Here is a 13,206-nt window from a genome sequence, read left to right as displayed (position 1 = left end):
AATGGCTCTAAGGAAAACATAACTGCATTACATTAGCAATAAGTCCTTGATAGCATCTAATACCCATACCATGTTAAATGATTTGTATTATCTAAGTATGTCTTTTGGCAATTGATTTGTTTGGATATACATCCAAGTGAGAGCATAAAGTAATTTGGTTTTATATCCCTTCAGTTTCCATCCTACCCTATCCTTTTCTATGACTTTAATTTTTTTTTGATTTATTTTTATTTTATGTATATGTTTGCCTGCATGTATGTATGTGGACCATGTGTGTGCATTTTCCAAAGAGGCCAGAAGAGAGTGGCAGATACCCTAAAACTGGAGTTATGAACAGTTGTGAGCCACCATACGGGTGCTGGGAACCCAACCCAGGTCTTCTGCAAGACCACCCAGTGCTCTTAACCTCTGAGTCATCTCTCTAGTCCCTCATAGGGTTTTTTGAAAAATCAGAAAATTTGTTCTATAAATTTCCACATGTTGAATGTGGTTGATTACATTCTTAGGATTCATGTAATTTGTTCTTTTATTGCCACTGTTCTCTGCATACTGGTATTTAGAGCAGAGACCCACATAGTTTCAGCCTTATTTGGTGCTGTGTGTTTCCTATAGTGTCAGCAGACCCACATGCTAGTATTCCATCATCGGTGGCAGAAAGGTCATTCTCTAGTTCCGTTAGTCCTTTTGCAGTTATTAAATGGGCTGCTTCAATAAAAATGTTCTTGCATCAACTATCCATTACCCTGAAATACACTTCATATTGGAAAGGAAACATTATGCCTATTTTTTTCTATTTTTGCCATTTTTTTAAATGATCAGCTGATGCTTTAACTGTCCCTAAAGGTGTCCAACTTTTAAAATTTCTTATTTTGAAAATAAACTCCTGGATTCTTACTAATTTGACACATTCAATATTCTGATAACCTTATATTTTTGACATTCACATTCTCCCAGCTATGATCAGTGGAGATACTTTTGATGTGTTTCCTCTACCTTTTTTTTTTTAATAAACAACAAAACCTCTTAACTTCACAGATAAAACTTGTCTAGAAAAGTATACAAATCATAAATGTATGGTACAATGGATATCTGCAAATTGAATATCTGCAAAATGAACATGCAGAAGGAAGCAAGCAAAGAAACAATGATAGACCCTCTCGTGACCTTCCCTGTAACTCTTCCCCTCCCCCCTCCTCCTTACCCCACCCTTTAAGAGTGACCTCTATTGACGTCTAACACCACACTGACTTTATATATACATATATATTTTTAATTTATTATTTTTATTTTATGTGTATGATTGTATTGCCTGCATGTATGTGAGTACACTTGTGTTGTGCAGTGCTGCAGAGGTCAGAAGCAGGCTTCGGATTCCCCTGGAACTGGAGTTAAAGATGGTTCATAGCCACCATGTGGGTACTGGGACTCTAACTTGGGTCCTCTGCAAGAGCAGTCAGTGCTCTTAACCACTGAGCTATCTTTCCAGCCCCACACTGACTTTTTAACTGTCACCGAATGGAAACATAGAGTATGTGTTTCAATTTAGTTTCTTTTAATGAATATTATTTGTAAACAACAACAACAACAACAACAACCCGCTTATGTTGTAGCATAATCCTTTCATTCTTACTGGTCTGTAATATATCTCCATGTGAATACGTGACAATCTTCTATATATTCTATAATTGATGATATCCATTTTAGCTTATTACAAACAGTCTACTAACACTATGTTAAAAATTACATATAGCCACTTTCGAAAGAGATATATCTTTGCTCTGGAAACTGTTATTGAGTATGTTAAAGCTATAATGAAATGCTTCTTCTAAAAAAATTTAAAAAATTAAATTTAAATAATATATGTCTTTAAATCTAAAAAAATTACATTTATCTTATTTTTTAAAAAGGGTAACCCCATAGCCCAAGCTGGCCTGAAGCTCACTGCATACTAGGCTAGCCTCAATCTCACAGACATCTACCTGTCTCTTCTTCCTGAGTACTGGGATTAAAGGAGTATGCTATTATACCAGGCTATCTTTAAAACTAAAACATTAAAATTATGACAATTTTGCATATTAATGAGGTAACATGCTGTCTTAATACATGTATACATTGTATAATGTTTAGTTCAGGCTACCTGTATCTACTTCCTCAAACATTTATCATTTCTTTGTGATGAAGCATTCAAAATCCTTTCTTCTAGCTTTTGAAACATGTGCTCCATTACTGTCGCCTATAACCACCTACTGTACAATTACACACCAGAGCTTCTTTCTTCTAAGGGAATTTAGTCCCCATTGATCATTCTTTCCCCACCACTCTCTCCATATCCTCTTGCTTTGGTAACCACCATTCTCCTCTCAACTTTTATGAGGTAAAGTTGTAGATCCACATATGTGAGATCATGTGGTCCTTCTCTTTCTATGCCTGGTTTATTTCACTTAGCACAATAATCCCTAGTGCCATCCATATTGCCCTAAATGGTAGCCCAGGTTTCATGGCCAGTGTGGCTCTATCACAGAGCCATTGACTGCTTCAGACCCAGCTCCATCCTTCTTTTAGCCTGGATCGATGAGCATGGTGACCATGGTCCCTTTCTTTACAATCGCCATGTTGGCCACCTCCAGGAGGAGTGGACTTCTGGGCGTTGTCTTCTCTACATTCCTTCTTGCTGCCTGTCACCTTTGAACTCTTTTTCTTGCCTTGATTTTTTTCTGTTTTCTGACCTAGGTCATCTTGGCTGTTCCACAAACCAGTAGTCATTCACAGAAGGACAGAACACTAAAGAAGTTACCCTCGGGGTCCTCTTATGCATGATAAACACCTTAGAAGAGTAGTATCCCATGATTTAGAGCCATGATCACAAAACACCAGATGATAGAATGAGCTTTAAGCAGTAATCTCAGCCCACATTTAATGCTACCTTCTTTCTCAGAGAAGAAACTTCCCCTAAATACAGGGTGTTTGTCTAAATATTTGTTTCCAATAGCTGCCATAGGTATTGATGTTGTCCAAACAGAGTGATGAACTTTTGGCAACCTAGTCTAGGCATGAGCCCAGTCTCTTTTATAAATAGTTTTTTTCATGGTGATGTGTTCTGGCTAAAGCTGTACATGTCCTTTGTACTACTATGGTAACTGTCAAAAAGAATTAGCTTTGCCTGCAGAATCTCATCTGATGTCCACTCTGACCTTTAGGATTGATTTGACTTCTTCCTAGGCCTTAGTGACCAAATAAAGGACCCAGATGTCTATATAGTGGTAGATGTCTCTCTATCGGGAGAAGCATGTACTGCCACAAAGACCCTTAGCTCTCTGTTGAGCTACCACCTCAGTCTGGAGAGCATCATCCCTCAGGGCTGGATTCCAAATTTTACTTTAGCCTAGATTTATTTTAGTCATTGAATTATTCAGCTCCTAAAAGGATCAATTCATCCTCTCAAGATGAGCAAAGGATACATCTAATCTTGACAAAGGTATGGAACATAAAGTTTCTGCCATCTAAGTCCTTTTATCAACACATGATTAGAAATGAGTTATCAAAGCTATTGGGTTTCCAACAGCTTCCTGAGCCTCACCCTGCTTAGACCTGAAACTGACTGCAACATTCCTCCTGTATTCTTTACAATGTATAGCAAGAAAGTAGCACTGGTGAAGTTACGTGAGTGCCTGGGAGTTCACACACTTACAATGTGTGCATATATATATATATATGTATGTATGTATATGTGTGTGTATAAGCACATATACATATATGTATATATCAGGTTTTCCAGTGTCCCACATTACTGCATAATCTTGAATTTCTGTGATAAGCTGTTTCAACAGGGTGAATTTTGCTTCTGCCGTAAATACTCAACACAGTGTTGACTAGCAGTGCATATTATTCAGAACCATGTCATCAAAAAGATTTGTAAAAATGAAGATAAAAATTGGTAATGACTCAATAGACTGCTTTAAAGACATCTAGACTGAATCTGTAAAATAACTCAGGTACAGTATCTTAGATTCAAGCTTTCAGAATTCAGACCAAAATGAATTTGTTTAACACAATAAGCTACACCTTGACAGAAGTCCTTTAGCTTTATAGAATTGTGCTGAGAGCCGTGTTTTTTCCTCTTATTCTTTCTCTTTCTGATAAATGTCCTGTATGTCCTTGGGAGAAAATTGCTGAGAACCCATTTGTGGGTATTTCCTAAGAGGTTTTTATCTGTCAATAGCATAGCATAATTTTTCTTAAAAAATACCCTAGAAGCTCTGTGCGTCCTTACTACTCTGTTTTTCTTCATGATGACTGTCAATATTTTTCCAACTCATCCACTTCTCCTTTTCTATTGGTCTATTGGCACTACATCTGAGATATCCTATTTTTGCTGCTACAGCTATTTAGTTCATAAGCAGGAGATATACAAGATGTTAACATGATGAAGATGCTATGAAATTATATAGTGGAACCAATTAATTGGATTGGCAATCAAGTAATTTTCCACAATAAAGATTTATGGTTTAATGATCTCATCTTTATATCTAAACTTTGTGTTTCATTTTCCAATACATGTTCACAAACGAAGTCTTCACTTTGGCTTATGTATGTTTAGCAACATTCTTTCCCCAGGCTTGTTAAATCCTGAATTCTGTACTGAAATATATGTCTGAGATAAAATTATGTCAGCTCTATCTCCTCACTACAGGTTTAAGGAAGGATTTTGACAGATTAATTCTATAAACAGTAAACTGGCTTAGCTCTCCATCACAGTATATATTCATGATAAGAGCTCACTGTGGAAGTTATGTGCAATGCATGAACAGTGGATTGAATAAAAGACTTTCTGAGTAAGAGGGCATATGCACTTAAATTCTAGTGCCTTGCGATAGTCCACTCTCTAAAGTATTCAAATTCTTATTTCAGTCTTTTGTTTCCCTGGTTTCTGCCCCCACTTATTTCAGCTGCCCACTAGCTATGTTGTTTGGGCCATTCTTTTACATACTAAGGGGATTAGCTAACTGGGCCCTCATTTCTCCTCACCTGTGTGCATGTGATTTACACTGAAATGCATTGCCATAGTTCACTAAGATGCATTCCATACATCACTAGAGCCAAGAATGGTCAAGGACAGATATTACTATTCTACCATTTAGGAATCCCACAATGCAAGAACAGAGAGACTAGAAAGAAAGCAGACAATTGCCAAAGTGAAAATCATAGCAAAAACTTTTCCATATCTGCTAATTGCCCTAGCAACATCTGGGCCTTCTATAGTAGATGCTTTTAAGGATGTAGTGTTTTAAAAAGTCCTTGCACTTTTCACAGCATAACTTGAAGGAAGTAGATTGCTTAGGACTCTTGTACCATAACTTTAAAAATTAAATGATTAAAATGAATCAATGTGACCCATGACTTGTTTATGGAAAGAGTGAGATAAAATTGAGGAACATTAATGTTGGATTCAGTGGGTGCATTAGTTACATATTGCTGTTTAATAAACTATTCCTCAATTTAGCAGTTTAAGATAATATAGTTTCTAAGTGTCAGGAATGTAGAGTAGAGGGCAGCTTGCCCAGTGCTACTGCCTCCGAGTCTTTCCTCAGTTGCATCATGGGAACAATTTTCATGAGCTGGACAACACATATTACAGGTACTTGGAATGTGAAGAAACTGCTAGATTGGCCTTCCTCATACTTCATCCTGTGGGATATAGTTTTTCCAATAGGCTCCCTCCAAAGACAGTTCTGTGATTCAAAAAGAGTGGGTATAGGCACATAGCTTAACATGACTGCAGCCATCTTGGCTGTAACCTCACCCTAAGCCCTGTGAAACAGTCAGGTAAGACTGACACACGGACTCTGTCTTACTTGATGTGGGTTATGCCTTCTGGCTTGCCATGACCCACATTTGTCCAGCTTAGCACACACCCCCTGTCTCCTGCCTTAGCATGTGAGAAGTCACTTGCTTTGCTGCCTCTTAAAACACATGAATCACCAATGAACTGCAGTTTGTGCAATCCTAGATCTAGCTCAGTCTTCTTTCTGTCTCACAGTGCCTTCCACACTCGGTAACTTTTTGTTAGGCCCTGGAACTAGGATTTTTTTTCTCCAGAAAGAGTGGGGAATACCTAGAACTCACCACCTTCAGAAATGCATGCACAAGAAACAGGCTCTGTACGGAGTTCTAAAGCAAAGGGCTGACTTGGTGAACTTGGTGGTTTCCCAACTGTTTTCCTTTTTCTTTTGTTCACGGAGTTTCCTTATATACGATATGCTTTGAATGTATTTATATCCCTTCCCCTACCGGTATCCATATATATATATATATATATGCCTGTAGAATCAATTTTGTGTCCCCGAATGTCCTTCCGTCCTTCAGTGTGAATCCATCCACTGGAGCCTGGTTAACCTATCAAGATGCACACCCCTAAGAGAGACTGACTCTCCCATTCCTAGCAGCCATTGATATCCTCGGGTAGGGTTGGGTCTTCTTACCCTCTTCCCCAGTCTGTACTGGGATTTTTATATATATGCCTGTAGAATCAATTTTGTGTCCCCGAATGTCCTTCCGTCCTTCAGTGTGAATCCATCCACTGGAGCCTGGTTAACCTATCAAGATGCACACCCCTAAGAGAGACTGACTCTCCCATTCCTAGCAGCCATTGATATCCTCGGGTAGGGTTGGGTCTTCTTACCCTCTTCCCCAGTCTGTACTGGGATTTTGTCTGGTTTGCACTTGTGTGGTATTGGTTCATTCTCTCACCATTGTTATGAGTTCGTGTGAGTGACTCTACAACCTCTTCTACAACGAGCCTTGGAGTCGGAAGTTTGATATAGGCATCCATTCAGAGATAATCACTCTGTAGCATCTTGTTCTCTGCTTGTTGGTTTCTGTGTTAATCACCATCTTTTACATAAAGAAGCTTCTCTGGTGAGAGTTCAGAGATGCATTAATCTATGGGTAAAACACTAAGTCGTTAGGAGTCTCTTTAATGCTGTATCTATTTAGCAGAATAATGCTATCAGGCTCTCCTCTATGGCCTGTGGCCTGTCTAGCCACATGTTCCTAGGCCCAATATCAATGTCAGGTATGGGCTCCATCTTATGAAGTAGACCTTCAATCCAATTATAATGTGATTGACTACTCCCATAATACTGAGCCACTATTGCAAAACAGGCAATATCTTGCCAGGTCAGTTGTTGTTGAATCAAGCAGGATTCACAGCTGGGTGAGGTTAATGATGATTATTTTTTTACTGATAGTATGCATAGAAACTTCCAGCACTATGACTGCTAGCCTGTAGAGATAAAGCTTTGGTGTCAGTACCAGCTTGATTTCTCCTTGCTTTTTTCTATGGCTCATGTATGTAGTGTCTTCAGCAACAGGGTGTTACCTTCAGGTTCTTGTGGGTGACCAAGAGCAGGGGAAATGGCCAGTATTGTTTGAAGGTCTGTGGAACTGCTGGTCAACAGGGGCAGTGCATGTAAAGTACACTTAACACATTCATAAGTGGTTGTTATCAGAGGAAAACTCCCCTACTTGATAAACTCAGCAGGTGTACCTGGGGTTTGTAAAAAAAAGAGACACCAGGGCTGGAGAGATGGCTCATAAGTTAAGAACACTTGTTGCAGAAGACCTGGGTTTGAATTCCAGCACCCACATGCCAGCTAATAACTGTCCTTAACTCCATCCGACAGTCTCTTCTGTCCTCTGCGGACATTGCACGGCACGGGTGCACTTACCCACACGCAGGCATAACACTCATACACATAAAATAATAAATAAAATATTTTAAAGAAAGACACCAAAGTCTTACACTTTATGCACAAAAGATTAATCATTGTTTCAGTAAGTTTAATCACTCTGTTATCCAGCTAATATTTGCTTATTTTCATAGGATTTTTCTTGCTAAGGTCTTCATGCAATTAAGGTCTGTTTCTTGAGGATTTTCTGGTGATGTAATATTTCCTTCTTCAGGCCCTCTCTCTTTTTCACTACTTTTCTTACCTGCTTTCTCAGTCAGTCCCTCTTCAACCCAAGTCACTGCTTGTACTTGAGCAATACATTAGGAAAGTGACTGGAGAGGGAAAAGGGAACTCAAAGCTGAGGAGGGCGGTTGGGAGCCACAGCGGGCTCTAGTCAGATGTCCAAGTGCTTTCTGTACTTTTCCTCAGTCTGCAGCCTCCTCTCCGTAGTCGTCTCGACTCCTGCAGGTTGGTTAGCTGGCTTTCCTAGCGATGGAGAGTCTTCTGCGTCAGATACTGGCAGTTGGGTGAACGCATAGCGCTTCCTTTGTAGTCCTAACTAACCAGCCATTGTTTCTCCTGCTCTGATTGGTAACTGACACTTTATTCAACTCAGAACTCAGAACCAGAATATGGGAAACCACAGTATACCTAACCTGTGTTTCTCAATTTGTTTTTAGTCCCCAGAGCGTGGTGCGCATGCAATGAATGTGTGAGAGCCGGTTCCTGGTTGACTTCCCAGCCGTGCTGTGCTTCTGGGTCCTTTCCCTCAGCACTTGCTCCCGTGTCTGCACAGCCCACTTCTATTTTCAAGCTGTGCTCACTGTTTTTCCTTTTCCTCTTTGTAAAAGAGAAGGAAGGAAAAGGAGGGGTAACAAGTGAGCGACAGTCCCAGGCTGTTAGCACTTACCAAGGACCTTTGTCAAACCTGAGTCTCTGGATGGACCATAGAGAAATGGAAAGTGGTATCTGGAAGCAGGAACAGATGCTTTACTTCACAACAGAGACAACCAAGGCGGTGATGTTTCCCTTCTATTCTAGCTTCCCCCTTTTCCTTGCAAAGGACAAAAAAACCAGTCTGGGATGTACTCCCCATTTTTTTATGGAGAGTAATTTTACAGGATAGTATTGCTTTTCTGAACCCTGGAAATTTCAGAATTTCCAAGCAATGTTGCCCCAGGAAAAAGGACACACTCCTTTGCTGCTCTCTCCCCACCAGGGCACCTGTTTCCAACCTGGCGATCCCAAGGCCTCTTGGCTGCTCTTCTTTTCGCAGCCTGCTGCCTGTTTTGAGCATCGTAGCCAGAGCAGCAATGTCAAATCACTACACATGCATTCAAAATTCTACAGTGGGGAAGGGCCATGGTCCTTTTGAGCCACAATGACCTCTGTGACTGACTTTATTCTGACATCAGGCCTGTGCCTTCCTTCCTGTCCCTGAACAGACCCGTGTGAGGCACCACACACCTGCCTCTGGACCTTTGTTCTTGGTCTTTCTCTGCTTATTAATCATTCACGCTCCCCTCTCCCCGCCCCAGGTAATCCAAGTCTGCAAATCTAGCTCCCTCAGATAGACCTGTCTTTCCTCACATCATAATTTCCTAGCAAGATTTTCATACCATAATAATACATTGAAACTCAGTCTCAAGATAAGAGTAAAACCAAAGCATGTTCATGTGCATATCGATGTTTTGTTGCTTCAAAAGTTTATTTTGGAGTCATTGTTAATTATTCTATCTCAATATTTCTCTCTCTCTCTCTCTCTCTCTCTCTCTCTCTCACACACACACACACACACACACACACACACTTGGCTGTTTCAAAGACTGTTTTGGGAGCATTGCTAATTATACTGTAACTCCAGTGTTTGGCAGAGACCCACTTATAATTATTTGTCTTTCTTATAGGGTGGTCTAAGTGCCCAAGCTTTTGTCCGGGTGGAACTAGAAGATGTAAATGATAATCATCCTGTATTTAATCCATCAACTTATGTGACCAGCATCAGCATCCAGTCCCACCCAGGTACTGAGATCGTCAATGTTCTTGCCAGTGACAGGGATTCTGGGATATACGGAACGGTGGCTTATGAACTCATTCCAGGAGACCTGTCATCCTTTTTCACCATTGACCCCCTTACAGGTATGTGATCTTGGGACAGTTTTCATCCTCTGTTTATTAAGCTTCTGCTCTACTGCTTAACACCCCCAAAAGTAGAAGTGATAATGTTTTCAAAGCAGGAGGATGGCAGATTCGACTCTCTGAAGGGCAACATGGTGATTTGGAAAATGGCTGGTGTTTTGTCATTAGCCAAGGCCAGGATCTGAGTCGCAGCTCTGCTTACTGTGATACAGAATCTTCAGTGGACCAGTTTTGCAGTAGTACTAACAATGGTAAAGACTGAAAACATAAACACGTGGAAATAGCCAGGTATCTGTATTTTGTGAAGGTTCCTCTCCTTGTATGAGTGTGCAATCTAAGGGTGACTTAACTTCATTTCCCTGTGTTCCTGGATGATAGAACGAGGTGGAACTAAGACCCGGTCGGTGGCTTTCTTTGTACTAACTCCGGTGTGCCCTTAGATTTTTTTGCTCTAATTTCTTGTTTCTAAAACAATGCTTAAAGCTTTCTGTTTCTCAAACACAGAAATTGCCTATCTGCCAGAGAACGCCCATGAGCAGACTGTTTTCTAGAAATAAATATTTAAAAGATCATCTTCACTTTTCTATGTTTGTTGCTAACAAAATAATCTTTGAAATATTTGATTTACAATAGACGTAAAGTTTCAAGTATACAGTATCCTAATACTTTTGAGATAATCACAGATACTCTGGCTTAAATCAAGGCTACAAGAAAAGTATTTTATTCTTTCCCATTGTTTCATCAGCTCTGAGAGATAAATGCGCAGAATGCATTTCCATTTTAATGGCATGTCGCATGTGTTCACAGGCTAGTTAGCCTTCAAAGGACAGCCTATGGTGCCAGTCAGACACCAGGCTAGACATTGTCTTTACCTTGTCTTATGAGATAGTCATGACCACCAAAGGTGTTACAAGCCAGTCATGATCTGCATAGGAAATACAGTGCACATAGTTTGTCCTTCCACCCACCCCTACTAGGTAGAGTCACTGTTCCTGGAAGGAGCGTCTCATCTGGTTTATGTGACATCTGGGGATTAGTTGTTTACACTGGCAGTCTTTACAAGGCAAAACTTTCCTTGCTCAAAATAATCCACTGATGTGGGCCGTTAACATGTCACAGATCAGAGGAAAATACTTTTTTGTAGGAAATTGGTCTGCTTATCTCGGCTTTTTCAAAATTCATCTTAACTGAGTAACTGAGGACCTTAACTGCCATCAGGACCTGTAGGGCATTAGCATTGCCAAAAATATATAGGTCAGCCATAATCATGAGACTGGATCTAGAAGCATTTAGCAGGTTGTTTTTAAAAGACATCACACTCATCATCCAGGCACTCCAGGAAGAGCTTGAAGAGTTTGGAATTCTGTTTATGGAAGAGATTTTTGTCACTGCAAGGGTGGGGGCCAATCCTGTGCCTCCCTTCCCAGCACTCACTACAGGACAAATACCATTGCTAACAACAGAGAGCACTGTATGTGGGCTGTTATCTAGGGAACCATCAGGGGAGTTTTTCTGTTTGTTTGTTTAAAGTAAAGACCAAATTTGTCATGGAAGCAGCCTGGGGTTACTATTGTTGGCTATTCTGATGAATATTGTGCATTTAGGTGGAAGACATTTCTCAGGAATTTGGTTGCATTTAATCACAAATTCTAAGTGATCCAGGAGGACTGGTGACATTTTATTTTAACCTTTAGAGAAGGAACCAGCATCATCACTAGCTGTGGGGGAGGTTGTTCAAGGGCCAGGGGAGGCAGCCTCCAGAGTGAACCACTGGGTTCTGGGAGTTTCTCTGTAGAAACTGAGAACCTGTTTACAGGGAACCAGGAGGGTTTTTTTGGTGTGTAACACATTATGAAATGATGAAATTAAGCTAATTAACTCCCATCACCTTGCATATTTTTAGTATTTTATATTTTTATTTATTAATTTTATGTATAAGTGTATTGCTTGCATGTATGTAAGAGCACCTGTGTCGTGAAATGCCCACAGAGGTCAGAAGATGGCCTCAGATTCCCTGGAACTGGAGCTAAAAATGGTTGTTAACCACCATGTGGGTGCTGGGAATCAAACCAACTGCAAGAGCAATTTGTGTTCTTAACCCCTGAGCCATCTCGCCAGCCCCACTTTTAGTATTTTATAATGCGCAGTTAAGATCTACTTTCTTAGCAGTCAAGTACACACATCATCATTAATTACAGCCACTATCTCATGAAATAGATGCTCCGTACTTTTCTCCTGTCTGAATGAAACAACATCCTGTCTGACCAAGTTCTACTGTTTTCCCTCAATCTAGGTCCCTGGCAACCTCCATTTCTTTGACTTCCAGCTGCTGTGAAATTGACATTTTCTTCACTTCCACTTCTAAGTGAGATCAGGGAGTTTGTCTTTGTATGAGTGGCTTATTTCACTCAGTACATCTTACAGGATACCCATGTTGATACCAGTGAAAAAATATCCTCGTGAAGGCTAAGCAGACTGTGCATGTACCAAGCTCCTTCTGTCATCCACTGATGGATACTTTGGTGGAGTCCAGGTCCTGGTTATTGTGAACAGTGCCGCAACGAACAGAGCAGTGCACTTATGGATTTGGTGCGCCGATTGTACTCCCTTTGGATATACTGAGACATAGAACAGCTACTTTTGACATTTAAGGGACTCCCCATATTTTTTGCACAATGACTGTATCACATTTTCTGTAAAAAGATGTCCTCAGAGAATAGAACGTGAAGCAATATTGGAATACTGTTTTCCTATTCTGGATCTGTTGTGTTTCAGCAACTTTAGGTTCACCATAAATAAAGCCTGTATCTACCAATACTACCAGTAATAAACACAGCCCCAAGACACTTACTCTGTCAGTAAATATTTATGGAATAAATGTCACCAGAAATGATTGGAAAGTGATTTAAATTCTCACTGCAGCTTCTTAACAAATTGCATGGTAATTTCATTGATAACATGGAACAAAACAATTTAAATCTTTTTAGTGACATAGTCTGGGCAGTAACCCTGTGGCTGCCTCCACTTCTCGCCTCGGGACGCTCAGCCTCTCTCTGGTTTACCTGCATGGGCACTTTATTTTTCCTCTCTTCCCGTTGTCTCTAGATTTAGCCATTTCTTTTCCAAAGTGACATCCTCCTGCCCACGATGGGAGTTTTCCCAGCCAAGCTCAGTACCTTTGATTGTTCCTCTCTCCTTTTTACCTGAATTCTAACATAACTAGGAAGAAGAGAGGTAGTTATACAGTGAGATCTGAGACTCGAAGAGTCCGTTTATGCACAACCCCGTCCTCCTGACATACTCGCACACCTCTTAAGGGCACTCACTCTTTCAGTCT

At 40.3% G+C, this 13,206-nt stretch overlaps 1 protein-coding gene across 2 annotated transcripts in view; it reads left to right on the top strand.

Moving 5' to 3' along the window:
* Dchs2 (dachsous cadherin-related 2) overlaps positions 1-13,206 on the top strand; it is a 288,597-nt gene that overhangs the window by 152,807 nt on the left and 122,584 nt on the right. For both annotated transcript variants that reach the window (XM_029556772.1, XM_017803498.2), the window contains exon 3: positions 9,638-9,869. In XM_029556772.1, coding sequence (XP_029412632.1) covers positions 9,638-9,869 — 232 coding nt within the window. The remainder of the gene's footprint in view (positions 1-9,637; positions 9,870-13,206) is intronic.

The sequence above is a fragment of the Nannospalax galili genome, unplaced genomic scaffold (genome assembly GCF_000622305.1).
Source record: "Nannospalax galili isolate Female #2095 unplaced genomic scaffold, S.galili_v1.0 scaffold305, whole genome shotgun sequence".
Lineage (NCBI taxonomy): Eukaryota > Metazoa > Chordata > Mammalia > Rodentia > Spalacidae > Nannospalax > Nannospalax galili.
The sequence above is the reverse complement of the archived record's forward strand: the minus strand, read 5'-3'. Positions and strand labels throughout refer to the sequence as shown.